The sequence below is a fragment of the Staurois parvus genome, unplaced genomic scaffold (assembly GCF_062004578.1).
Source record: "Staurois parvus isolate SC_StPar_1 unplaced genomic scaffold, SC_StPar_1.0 ptg000059l, whole genome shotgun sequence".
In the NCBI taxonomy this organism is placed as follows: domain Eukaryota; kingdom Metazoa; phylum Chordata; class Amphibia; order Anura; family Ranidae; genus Staurois; species Staurois parvus.
Window position 1 is genome coordinate 11,956,148 of NW_028317855.1, and position 14,315 is coordinate 11,970,462.

At 37.5% G+C, this 14,315-nt stretch overlaps 1 protein-coding gene across 3 annotated transcripts in view; it reads left to right on the plus strand.

The window, feature by feature from the left end:
• Positions 1 to 13,877, plus strand: part of MAP3K4 (mitogen-activated protein kinase kinase kinase 4) — a 192,183-nt gene extending 178,306 nt beyond the window's left edge. For all 3 annotated transcript variants that reach the window (XM_089668609.1, XM_089668608.1, XM_089668610.1), the window contains 7 exons: positions 3,206 to 3,276; positions 5,763 to 5,879; positions 9,201 to 9,360; positions 10,889 to 11,011; positions 11,236 to 11,342; positions 11,689 to 11,868; positions 13,328 to 13,877. In XM_089668609.1, the coding sequence (XP_089524735.1) occupies positions 3,206 to 3,276; positions 5,763 to 5,879; positions 9,201 to 9,360; positions 10,889 to 11,011; positions 11,236 to 11,342; positions 11,689 to 11,868; positions 13,328 to 13,348 (779 nt within the window). In that variant the 3' untranslated portion in view covers positions 13,349 to 13,877. The remainder of the gene's footprint in view (positions 1 to 3,205; positions 3,277 to 5,762; positions 5,880 to 9,200; positions 9,361 to 10,888; positions 11,012 to 11,235; positions 11,343 to 11,688; positions 11,869 to 13,327) is intronic.
• The last annotated feature ends 438 nt before the right edge of the window (positions 13,878 to 14,315 follow it).

Genomic DNA, 14,315 nt, shown 5'->3' on the forward strand with positions numbered 1-14,315 from the left:
AGGGATTCAAGGGGATAGTGAAATCTCCTCCCAGGAATAAACAACCAGAGGAAAACCCTTTGAGTTCGTCTATTGTTTTCTTACAGAAAGCTATGCGATTAGTGTTGGGGAAATACACAATTTTCCAGTGTGAGCGGAAAACATTTAAGAGTGCCCTGTAGAAGCAGATAATGACCCTGAGGGTCTACTAATTGGAGAGTGACCTCAAATCTTTCCAACCAATTAAGATGGAGACTCCTGTGGTCTTAGCTGAGGGATTGGTGGAATGGTATGCTTTAGAAAAATAGGACGAAGTTAGGTTTGGTACATAATTTGTCCTGAAATGTGTTTCTTGTAAGTTTTTTTTTTGTTTTTTTTTTTTCTTTCAATTCTTTAAAAATTTGTGTGTTTTTCTGGAATATTCAAGCCTTTAGCATTGGGCAATATTAAAGTGGGCTGAGATCCTAAGACTGAATAAGCCATAGTGCACAGTTTAATCGTACGTTATCCTTACAGTGGCATCAAGGTATAGAGGGAGTGAAGAAAAAGAGAAAAACGAGGGAAAAGAAAAAAAAAAAAGGGGGGGGGGTGGAGAGAAGCAAGGGTGAAAAGAAAAGGTAGGTCCTTTGGTTTTACCAAAGGGCGATAGGACTACAGAAGAAAATTATAATACCTCCAAAATCTGTGATTAGAGGTGAAGTAGGTGTGGTTACCAAATTTGTATACCTTGAGTGGGGAGTCGTGGGAGGTGTTCGCCTAGTCCTCACAAGAACCAGAAGAAGTTTCAAGAAAAAAGGCAAACTGCAGAATACTGTATGGGAGCAAGAAGAGAACTCACAGCATATGTTGAAAGCACATCATATACCCAGTTATATTAAGCCATGCAGTACTACCTACAACTATGATCTTAGATATGTTATGGCATGAGCTGAAAGAGCATCGTAAGCTTGATGGCTATATGTAGACACAAAAAAAAAATTGCCTCTGGGTTGAAGCAAGGCATGCCTATATCAAATAGTTTGTAACAACAAGGCAGTCTGCTTCAAGATCAGTTGTTCTCCATAAGCTTTCTGTTCTGGCAGAATTGACAGTAACCTTTCATCTAATGCTTATAATGAAATATTATAATAAGAACAACAAATTTCAGTTATTGTTACGCAAGTAGAACAATGAAGATAGAGTTCTTGGTATCTTTGTTAACTTTCGCTAGGTACCAAAGAAGTAGAAAAATGAGTGTGTTCGTAGGTTGAGACAAGCTCTTTAAATAAATGCGATCTAATTAACCTCAGAAGATCGGGATACAAAGTGAAGGCAAAATAATAGGCAGTCAGGTTTGTTCACCAGTTCGCTGACCTTTGCTTTGGATCGGCGAGTGGAGTATTCCACCCCCTTGTTGGCTGCTGTATTTCCCCTTCTTGTGTGGTGGTTTCACTGGTGATGAGAGTGGTGAGTGCGGCGGGCTATGTGTCGGGGTGGGAAGACGAAATTCAGAGTTCCATTCTGGTAAATCTATAGATGGTAAGTGCAGACTCTCACAGAACGTGTGTAGATCATCTGCTATCCTTACCAGGTACATTTTCCCGTTGTGCAAGGCTTGCAATGCAAAAGGGAATCTCCATTTGTACGATATCCCCCTTTCTCTAAGTAGCCTCAGTAGAGGGCAGACAGCATATTATATCTCTGGGTGGGTTCATTTCAGATGGTTTAGGCTTTAATGCTCTGTGAGCATGAACAAAGTCAATAGGAGTATCTGAGGGTCGGTCAAGCAAGCTATTAAACACTGAGTTTAGGGCTAATTTGATTTTGTCTGATTCAACCGATTCAGGGATACCCCGTACTCTATATTTTTCCTCCTTCCCCCCATTATCCAGATCTTCTAGATGTCTGTTAATATTGATAAGATACATAGCATGAGAATCTACTGTGGATTCTAATCGCAGTATAGCTTTATCCGTCTTGTTGTTGGCCTTTTCCACTGCCACCATCTTTTCTGAGAGAGCTAAAAGATCAGCTCTCAATTCTGTAATGGCAGATGAGAAAGCTCTCTTAATGTCAGCGGCAATAGTCGTCATGTCAGCCAGTTGTAAGGGGATGATTCGGGGCATCAGTGTCTTTCACCATATCCTCAGAAGCGGAATGTGAATCCTCACTGCAATCCTCCTTATGGCGGATTGGCGCCATCTTGGTCAGTGTCCTGCAGATCACGTGTGGAGTCGGTTTGAAGATCTCTTGTATGCTGCGGGCTACAGGTGTAGCGGTCGAGCGGTGAGATCGGTGCCCAGCGGAGTACTTTGCCATTTTGCTCATGTCAGTTGAGTAGGCAAGCAGCGGGAGCGTTTAGGAAGCTGTAGGTCTCAAAGAGCTCCCTCTCTAAGTGGCCATTTTCCTTGAGTGCCAGGCCACGCCCCCCACGTTAATGCTTTTTATTAGCACTGATCAATGTATTAGTGTCATTGGGATGTCACTGGCAGTTAGTCAGTTCCAACCCAGTGTTAAAATGCCTGCCGCAGTTCTGCAGTCCCGCTGTAAGTCGCTGATCACTGCCATTGCTAGTATACAAATTTAAATTCCAGTGTATATATACTGCCATTTGTAGATGCTATAACTTTTACGTAAACCAACTAATTTACATGTATTGGAATTTTTTTTTTTTTTTTACCAAAGATGTAGCAGAATACATTTTGGGCTAAATTTATGACGAAATTTGATTTTTTAAAATTTTTTAACTGAGAATGTTTTATAGCAAAATGTCAACAGTAGTTGTGTTTTTTTCAAAATCGTCGGTATTTTTTTGTTTATAGCGCAAAAAATAAAAAACTCAGAGGTGATCTAATACCACTGAAAAAAAGCTCTATTTGTGGGGGGGGGGGAAAGGACATAAATATCATTTATGTACAGCATAAACCATTTTGTACCGTGCAATTGTCTGTTAAAATAACGCAGCGGTATCACAAAAAATGGCCTGGTCAGGAGGGGGGGGGGGGGGGGGTAAATCCTCTGGAAGGCAAGTGGTTAATGGCATCTGTCCACAGATCCCACGTTTCACTGTGTGGATGGTTGCAGCTGCCGGAATTTGTGCAGATCTCGCAGTGGCACCACCTGCACAGATGTGAATCTAGTGTAAGGCCATCAACTCTTGTTTAACTTTTCCTCTGGTTTTGAATGTTTGTTTTGATAGTTATAACTTCCAATCTTGTGCTGGGTTGTTTTTTTCTTTTTTCTACAGGTGAAGGCCAATACGGGAAGGTCTACACCTGCATTAGTGTTGACACTGGAGAGTTGATGGCTATGAAAGAAGTAAGTAGATTTGATTTCAGGAATTTGCATTAAATGTTTTTACTGAAATTTGTTCATATTTATTAAAAAATAAGTAATATCTATTTCAAATACCTGCAACAAATTTTGTTTAAAGCCCTACTGCAGACAGAACTTTTTTTTTTTTTCCTTTCTAGTTTTAGGTGGATTAGCAAAGAAGCATCCTTTCATGGAGTTGAGCTTTAAAAAGTTCTGATTATTTTATCCTTCTCAGCATTAGTTAGCTTAGGTGGATTAGTTGCTTAGCTAATGTGGTAGCAGAGTCCTGGTACTACCTTGGTAAAGAAACCGTGCAGTTTTACAATAATAAAAGTGACCCTAAATTCTATACAAAGTGATACAGCTTGTAAATAGTTCATAAGACCACTTAGGTGGGTTTGATAATTGTAGAAAATATTTAATGTTTTAAATATTAAATTGGCTATATCTTGTGTACAATGGAAAATCTTACATGACCATTATAAGACCATGTAACCACTCATTCATTGCATCTGTGTAAAATTTTCATGTTTTATTGCCATGGAACTTTGAATACACTGATCAACAGAAAGAGACTCTCTCAGGTTAAATTGAAAAAAATTATCTGAAATGGTGTTTTTTTTTTTGTTTTTTTTTATTGAAACCAACTACCTAAGTATACACTTCCTTAATGGCTGCAACCAGTTGTTTTCCAAGATCACATCTCCTGTATTCACACCTAGAGAGTGCTTATATAATCATTTATACAGGCTTTTAAAAAATGTTTTTAGTACTTTTGCACATGTGTATGTGTTTAAGTGTAAGTGTTTTGCAAACATTTGTGCATGTGTTTGCAATATACTGGATGTTAGGAGAGGAGGGTGCAAAAATACTCAGGTGTGCATGGGGGACAATGGTATCATTGAGATCACATGTGAATAGTCAAGAGGTTTCAAGTGATTGTACTAAAAATGCAGGTGTATCAGGAAGGTCCAGCTACTGATGAGTCAGTTTTGTGGCATATTTTACATTAGGAGGCCAAGCGAATACCCCAAGCAACTTCAAGAAACTGATTTTGAAAAGCACAAATAGAGTCCAAGTACATTTTCCTGTCCCTGAATGTGCCTGAACATACAATGAAATCAAACATTAACTAATGTAAACAGTATGGCACAGTTGTTAATCTGTCAACGACAGGCTATAAAGGGAAGGTAAGTTACCGTGCATGAAGGAGATAAATGAGAAGCCACCAGAAGACCTTGTAACACTATGAAGGAGTTACAGCCCTAACTGGCTAAGACTGGCAAAACTATCTGGTATGCATAGTCTTTCTTTAGGTTCTTCATAAGTTGCAGTTGTATGGGAGAGTAAGGGAAAAAAGAGTTTCTGTTAACTAATACTGATTTTATATGTTGGCTGTAGTTTGCCAGAAGGGATACCTGGGACATTTGATGAAACCAAAATTTAAGGGTTTTTTAGCCTAAGAGTCTGTTTCCTATTGATAAGTATAACAAAATATCCACCTTGATTCAATATTCTATGACAATAAAACATATTTCCAAGGGGCAAATACTTTTTATTGGAACTGTATATTTAGTATCAAGTAATTGCACAATGAAAGTGTGAGACTTTTCATGTAAGGCTGTAGAACATCTATTAATGAAATACATTTGTGATGTTATCCTTCATTTAGGTAATGTTGCCTAGATACAAAGCAGCTCATTCTGACCTACATTCAGGAGCACGAGTTAGTCATGACAGCATTTGTGTATCTGTCGCAAAATTACTAAATAGCAACTACGTGAAATCGTTGGAAGAAACTCCACTACAAACTAGCGTTACAAGCATAATGCGTTAAACTTTTAGTGACTAATTGCTTGTGTTGTGCAGCCATTGGGTAGCTGACCAATTTAAAACATTTTCAGTTTTCTTTAACAATGTATAACAACACTGTAAGGCTAGGTTCACACTGGAGCGCTACATTTTGGCTGCAGGACAGCGTATGTGTGCATTTTTAGCAGCGGTCCCATTGACTTCTATTAGGTTGAGTTTTTTTTTTTTTACATGTTTTTTGAAAGTTCACCAAAGACGCGGCATGCAGGACTTTTGATGTGCTTTCAGAAAACGTGGCAGAAACACGTAAACTAATATAAGCACCTAAACCGTGTAAACACCTGTGCTGTGCCCAAAACGCAGCACATCAATGTGAACCCAGCCTAATACAGGACTGTTTCTAAGGCCACTGAAAAAGTTGGAGAGGTTATGTTCCTTTTGTGTAGACGTATGTTTAGATCTATAAAATGTGGTGTGTGCCAGTCTTGAGTATGACCTATTATTTTAGTAAAAGCTGCTGCAGATTTGAAATGTATTTTAAAATTACTTACATATATTTACAATTATAAGATTTAAGTAATCAGGTTTACATATAACCTTTTTAGATGAACCTGTTACATCTAATGGATACTTTGTGTTCAAACCAAATCATTGAATGCGGTCTTCCTCCCTCTTAGATCCGTTTTCAGCCAAATGATCATAAGACAATCAAAGAAACAGCAGATGAACTGAAAATCTTTGAAGGCATCAAACACCCAAATCTTGTCCGATATTTTGGTGTAGAACTTCACAGAGTAAGCTTTTTATACCTAATGTGAAGCTGTTTGCCTTTGACATTCTTTAATAGTACATTAACATGGATTAGTTTGCAATAGAATCACTTGTTTTTGCTGCACTTGTAACCTTTTCTACATTTTGAAACTGACTTGCCTACCAGCTGAAACTGACTGCCTACCAGCTCTATTTGTAAATGTTATTTCAGGCACATTCTGGACAGCTGTATCAGCTGGTACGTGTTTAATGTTGTTCGGCTGGTGGTGGGCTTTCTGGTGGAAGGGATTCTGTAAAGCTACATGATCACCACAGTCCTCTGAGGACTCTCTATTCTAATGCTATCACATAAGGGGCTATTGTCCAGGGGGACAATAGGGATTTGATAGCATAAAATTAATTTAAAAATAAATAAATAAAGCAAAAGGTAAAAATGCACACACACAAAAATTTAAAGTCCACCACCCCCACATGCAGGCACAAAAGAACCAACACCTGTGTGGTCGATGTGCCTAATTCGAAAATGACAATGCTACACGTTACATATTGCCACAAGTTGGCAAAAACTATTGCCATTATTCATGGTTAATTCTAAAACTGATAACCTGTAAAGGCTTTATCAATTGTTTATTTTAAACTTTTCAAAAAAATATGAAACCACAGAGAAAATAAATAAATCATAGACTTATAGCTGGTGGTCAACCAACATATCACAAGTCTGATGTTCTAAAAAAAAAAGATTATCACCCTAACCCAAGACAGAATGATCCAAACAAGTCAAATTTAGCAGAGAAAATTTAAGGGACAATACCAATACTGATCAAAGGCAACTGGGCTGAGAGTATACAAGTAAAAGTATACATTATTTGCAGATTTATTTATTTCAGGTGCTTATATGGCACCGTCAATTTGCGCAGCGCTTTACATATATGTTGTACATTCACATCAGTCCCTAACCCTCAAGGAGCGTACAATCTAAGGTCCCTAACTCACATTCATAAATACACATACTAGGGCCAATCTAGACAGGATCCAATTAACCTACCAGCATGTTTTTGGAGTGTGGGAGGAAACCGGAGTACCTGGATGAAACCCACGCAGGCACAGGGAGAACATGCAAACCCCAGGCAGGTGGTGTCATGGTTGGGATTCAAACCAATGACCCTAGTACTGCTAGGAGGAAGTGCTAACCATTTAGCCACTGTAAAGGGTTTTAAAGTGACGTCTATAGACAATTTTCGGTGCCAAAATGTGTCATTATTTCAGAGACGCGAGCAATTTTAAGACTGGAAATGTTAGACATCTATTGTCACAACCTCATCATTTATATTTTACCAAAATGTGGGTAATATATTGTTTGTGTGCACTAAAATAAACTTTTTTGTGCTTTTTTAATTTTCTTTACTAACCATATTTGCATTTGATAAACGTGCTAATATCATGTGACATAAAAACAATTGCAACTGCCACCATTTTTTCTAGGGTCTGCCTTCAAACAAAAATTTACTGGGTGTCCCTAAAGTCTGGACACAGGCAAAATGTATATTGAGAAAAAAAACATATAGTTAGTGATATTTACAGTTACATAGGCTGGCTGAAAAAAGACAAGTCCATCTAGTTTAACCATAAAAAAAAAAAGAAATTAAAAAAAGTTATTTATTTCAGGTACTTATATAGCGCTGTAAATTTACGCAGCGCTTTACATATATATTGTACATTCACATCAGTCCCTAACCCTCAAGGGGTGTACAATCTAAGGTCCCCAACTTACATTCATTTATACACCTATTACGGCCAATTTAGACAGGATCCAATTAACATACCCACAGTTGATCCAGAGGAAGACAAAAAAAACCAGCAAAGCATAATCCAATTTGGTCCTGCAGGGGAAAAAAAATCTTCCTGATCTCCTGAGAGGCAATCGGATATTCCCTGGATCAACTTTACCTATTAATGTTAGTATATTTCCCATGTGTTCGGACTTTAGGAGCACCCTGTATGATGTTTGGGGTAGTTTAAGTGTAAAGGCAAAACTTGTTTGTTTGTTTTTTCCCATTTTGGATAAAGGGGCATATATCTCTGTCAGGTTTTTGTTTTTGTTTTTTTTGCATAGGAGAATTTTCCCTTCACGTCTTGTCCCGTAACCAAAACAGGAAGTGAGAGAAAATCTTTCCACAGTGAGGGAATCTCCTGCTTTATCCTCTATTCTTGTTGAGGTGTCAACCCAAAATTCAGGATTTTCTTTTTACTTGCACTGATATTTCAGTGATATTGGTAAACAGGAAAAACAGAGGGTGAATCTCCATAACAGGGACACAGACAGCAGTAAAAAAAAAATGACAGGTGTTCTTATAACTCAGTGATGAATTATACATGAATCTTCTACATGAAAAAAACCTAAAAGATAATACAATTCTTTTAGGCCCCTTTCACACCAGTGCGGTTTCTTCTGTGCTGGCTGTTACTTCTGTTGGTGCAGTATAGTGCATTTTTTGGCCCAAAGGACTTTAATGGGAGCACATGAAAAACACAAGTACATATACATTTGTTTTATAGTCCGTCTCCTCCACATGCAGCATGAAAATGCATCAATAGCACGCAGGAAAATGTGCTACAAAAATGTACTGAAAAATGCATGAATATGCAGCAGCACTAGTGTGAACGTAGGATTAAAGGGAATCGCAAAATAAAGTCCTGTATGTGTGTAGTAAAATCAAATGGTGAAACCATCTAACCCAGATGATGCAAGCACTCTGAGAAGTCACTTTGTACGGCATTAAAATAATCACAAAGCACCAGCAAACTGTTAAAGCCAATTTATTTAAATTTTTTTAAAATTATTATTTTCAATACCGCTTCTTGTGTTAATTGTTAGCTGCTTCAGTACTGGCTCACACTATTGCGGTGCGGGAAATCACGTGATTCACTGCAGTGCGATTTGAGTCAATAATTTTGTATGGCTAAAATTGTACCGCACCCGCAGGAAAGGTGCATGCACCTTTTTTTTTTTTTTTTTTTTTTTTTTTTTTTTGCACTGGAATTGCATTGCATGGATGCTCACAGCCATGTGTTCTGATTCAGCCAATTGCACTGCATTCTGTGATCCTTTTTTGGTGTGTTGTTAAATTAACATACACCTGCAGTGGTTAGCATGAACAGAGTGTGATTGTGATGCGGTGCAGGAAAATTACAGAATTCGCTGCGAATCCTGCACTGCATCAGAGTAAACTGGCAGTGTTTTGCAGGTGTGAATGCTTGATTAGTTAAAACACATTTTATAGAAAATGTATGGTAATATGTTTCCTCATTATAGGTGTGATATATTTTTTTTCCTTCAAATTCAGGAAGAAATGTACATTTTCATGGAGTACTGTGATGAGGGTACTTTGGAGGAAGTTGCTAGACTTGGCCTTCAGGAGCATGTCATACGACTTTACACTAAGCAGATCACCATTGCAATAAATGTGCTTCATGAACATGGTATTGTTCACCGGGACATAAAAGGTAAAGGAGGGTTGCAAGGTTGTGTAGCATTTGTTTTCTTTTTATTAATATAATTTTATACCGTTTTGTCCATTGTTGCATAAATATTAAGCCATGACTTACTTTGTGTACAGAAAGAGAGCGAATTTCTAAGAATAAATCAGATTATTTCATATAATTCTGTTTTTAGTATAATACACTGCATCAAGTTGCAGTGAATACTTGAGCATGTATGTATTTTTAGAAATGGGAAAAGCTTTGTCTCTTATACATGAACAAAAGGCCAGAGTATAGTAATGTCAATAAAATGTTTTAAAACCTTTTATGAGCGTTTTTGAACAATAAATAGAAAGTCAGTGACTGAGGCATAAGAGGAACCTAAAAAGTATTGCTTCTTTTAGAGAAACTGTTGGTGTTTTTAAATTCTTTCTAACCCTTTAACAGTGTTAAAAATGAATTCTTCGTATAGTATATTTTTATAGTTACTCTGTTCTGGCTTGAAACAATACAAATATGTATATGCCATACTTGCCCAATACCCCTGAAGCAGGAAATCATTGAAGAAGACACCGCTACTCCAGTGATCTCCACTTGCTTCTGGGTCCTGAGCAGCCACCTTTATGCATGAAGAACACTGTAGGATGGCAGAGAATGCTTTGCATTTTCTAAATAAATGAAAAGTGTTCACTGATTGGATAAGGTGGTATAGTGACATCACATTCTCCACCTCAACCAAGCAGAGAGTGCTTTGCATTCATTCAGAAAATGCAATGCATTCCTTGAATGGCAAATGTGCTGAGCAGCTGACCTCCTGTGTTCATAATGCATCTGATTGGCCACTCAACACAGAACATGGATGCAAGTAGAGATGTCTACTAGAAGCAAGTAGCAGTGTCTGCAGTCCCCCCATCTAGAATTGCAGCATTACTTTCTGTAGACTGGGGTATTTAATGAATTTAATGAATTGATTATTTTATTAAATCCTCAACTTTCACTATTGTTAGAGGAAGTGGAGGGCTCTTCCGTGTAGCACTAATGTTTACATTTTGCAATTGCTGTGATTGGCCATCATAGCGGACACAAGGTACCCAACTGCACCAAGTATGTTCACTCAGAACAATAGGTGTGATGACCACATAATTACAAAGGCCAGTCCTAAAGTGGTTAAGAGCAAGTAATGCATCGCCTTCTATAAAGCTAGCCATACACTATGTGAATTTTGTCCAGTCCCCACTGGCAAAATATCTAACAGGGTATGTCCAGCCTTTTGTAAAACACATACTTGTGTGTAAAATAAATATATTTACTTACACACACACACACACACACACACACACACACACACACACACACACACACACACACACACACACACACACACACACACACACACACACACACATTTCCTGCTCCTTTTTAAAACTAATCTAAACATAAAATTATATATCATATACTGTATATATGTTTGTGTGTGTATTGATGTATGTTAAATGTTATACACTGTTTACTTAATTATAATATAAATTGCTTTTGATATAACTTTTTCCAGGCGCAAACATATTTCTTACATCTTGTGGACTGATCAAACTGGGAGACTTTGGATGCTCTGTGAAACTGAAAAACAATGCACAAACCATGCCTGGCGAAGTCAACAGTACACTGGGAACAGCAGGTAGATTGTGAAATTTTACACTTAAGCTTTTACATTAATGTAGATGCATATTTATTTCTAGATGGTGCAGTAAATTCTTTTTTTCTTATGTCTACGTTAATTAAAGATATCCCACACACATTTGTCTTTGTACTAGTATTGTGATGGGATTACTGCACTTTCTTAAGACAACTTCTGTAGTTTTAAAAAAAAAATGTAACCTGTATTTACTCATATTTTTGAAGCATACATGGCCCCAGAAGTTATCACCCGAGCAAAAGGAGAAGGGCATGGTCGGGCAGCAGATATCTGGAGTTTGGGCTGTGTGCTGATTGAAATGGTCACAGGCAAGGTGAGATTATAACCATATCCTGGAGCATGTGTGGTAATTAAAGGGCCTTTTCTTAAAAAAAAGAAAATGTGAACAAACACCTTTCACCAACCACCACCACCCCACCACACTTATCTCTGTGGGCAATACAGTTCCACCTTCCATGCAGCACGTCGCAGAGGTCCTGGGGTTCTTTGAAAAGCAGCCTTACTGCAGCCATGCCACAATTTTAGAAAAAGTCCCTTAAGACTACAACTTTTAATTTTCTATAATGTCTTAACATTATAGTAAATAAGAGTTCTATAGAAAGCAGCATATCTCTTAAAGCCGAACCAGATGTATCAATAAGCATTTTTATTTGTTTTAGAGGCCATGGCATGAGTATGAACACAACTTTCAGATTATGTACAAAGTAGGGATGGGACACAAGCCTCCAATTCCAGATAGAATAAGTCCAGAAGGAAAAGATTTTCTTTCTCACTGTATGGAAAGTGATCCAAAGAAACGATGGACAGCTAGTCAGCTCTTGGACCATCCATTTGTTAAGGTTTGTGAAACTTTATTGATTTAAATGATTTTATTGCATATGTTTAAATTACTATGACTGTTATCTAATAAGAGTGTACAGTAAATATTTTATGACAGTCTATTAGGCTACTTTCACACTGATCCGTCGCAAAAATGCATAGATGTTTTTGCTGCGCTTTCTGAACGTTTTTAAAGGACACGTGACTTAAAACTACAAAAATGCTTCTCGGAGGCGTTTTTGAGGCCTTTTTCAGGCGTTTTCCATTGATTTCAATGGGAAGAGGTGTTTTCAGGGCTTTTTTTTTAACTCGCCAAACATGCCCAAAAGATGCTGCAAGCAGGAGTTTTTACACCACAAGCGCAATTCAGTGTGAAAACATACCAAGATATACATTCACATACATAGGGAAGCATTATTCTTGAGCTTTTTAAAGCAAAAACACTTCAAAAACTCCTCGGCGTGAAAGTAGCCTTAGTGTAATCTTAAGCTCTCTGCATTGTAATATACAGTGGGGCAAAAAAGTATTTAGTCAGCCACCAATTGTGCAAGTTCTCCCACTTATAAAGATGAGAGAGGCCTGTAATTGGCATCATAGGTAGACCTCAACTATGAGAGACAAAATGCAGACTGGAGGGTGTGCTTACCTGAGAAAACCCCTCCCCACATCCTAAAGGCACCTGGGATGTATGATAACATTTGCCTAGGCATGGAAACCAGGAAGTAACTGAAGGAAAAAAAAAAAAAAAAAGGTTAAAACAGACTCTCCTATCTATTTACTAATGCTAGCAGTATAAGCTTTAAAAATAGTGCTGATTTAGAGAGTGAAGTTCCACTTTAAGACTTACGTGCATAGTTAAAACCCTCCTTTCCTTTTTTCAGTGAGAAAAAAAAAAGGTAAGCCAGGCAACATGAAAATTTTCCAGCAAATTGAACTATGCCCTGTGCAATAAGTAGAGCTTTTAGGAGTACTCATGATCGCTTCCTAGAAGCACCCCTAAATGGCCAGATTATTGCCCAAGTGTCATTTCAAACCTGCAGATCAGGGTAAGATCAGGCTTTTTATGGTCAGACATAGGCTTCGCTAGACTGCTTCATTTTCAGTCACACTGCTGAGACTGGTTGTAAAAAGAAAAGAAAAAAAATCAAAAGTAGAATACCCGTCAACAGCAATCAAGTTGTATATTTAATTGATTAGGGCTATGGAGCAAAAAATGCATTGGCCCACTTTTAGAAAACAGCCAGATATAATAAAATCTACTCTACACCAACACTTGATTTTAGGTTTACAACTTCTAGCAAGTGGGGACCTGCAACAATTACTAACATTTATGCTGTGTAGTAATAGAGCAACCTGTAATGAGGTGCAGAGATCATTGGAACACACAGACACATATTATAGAATGCTTTTGTGAACTGGGAAAATTAAAAAAATAAACTTACCTTTAATTCACATTATATTGTCTCTTCTGGTGGGCAGGTTTGCACAGATGAAGAATGAAGCTGTTGAGGAAATATGGCCTAATGTATTTCAGCAAGTCATCTCTTAATCACTACTGTATGTAATATTTACATAAAGACTAAGCTGGGGCACGCAGTGCAACATTCTGTATTACCTTGACTTAAGACTGCTCAGATGATGGACATCACTTGTCCTTCTGCTGCTGCTCTTGTATGTGTTATATGGCACATGTTCTCCATGTGACAGCGTCCCTGCACATGTGTTTGTTTTTATAAAAGCTGCATGTGAAGTGCCATTACTACTGTACATGGACCATTGTGTTTTAATTTGTTCTTCAGCTTTTTATTTCTCATATGAATGAGAACTGTAATAAAATGTATTGTTTTTGACATTTTCAGACTCTGATGCAAGTTAGTATTACCGCTGAGCATTCTAGACCTTGTAAATGTTTTACTGTTTATTGTGTACACTGTGAATGTGTCATTTTATGGCCAGCTTCAGATTTGTTATCCAAGAAAGTTAACTGATGAAATTGAAAGAACATTTTCTTAATAAATGGTTTATTTTAGGACGTTTAATGGTGTGTTTTTCCCAATTATCCAATTAAATATGAGAACTGAAGGAAGAAAAATTAAAGGTGTTAGTTATGGAGTTTGTTAGTGAAAACTGGAAGTGATAGATTAATTTCTTTATTTAAAAAACTTTTTGCACCACTACTAAAAAAAGATGGGAGTATTGGGACAGCAGCACAAACCTGGCTATACCACTAGCAAAAAACAACAAACAGAGAATTGATGTTGCCCTAAACACAATAATGCTACAGACATTCCAAAACAAATAATGAGATGAGAAGACAATAGATAATACACCATAACATAATCAGTAAATGGAAGGAATATGGGAGTGAAGGGAAAGGTGAAATAGTAAAGGTCCAAAATGAGGACCAAAAGGTGTAACAGACCATAAACTGACCATGGGCAAAATGCACGGAAATGATCAGGGAAGA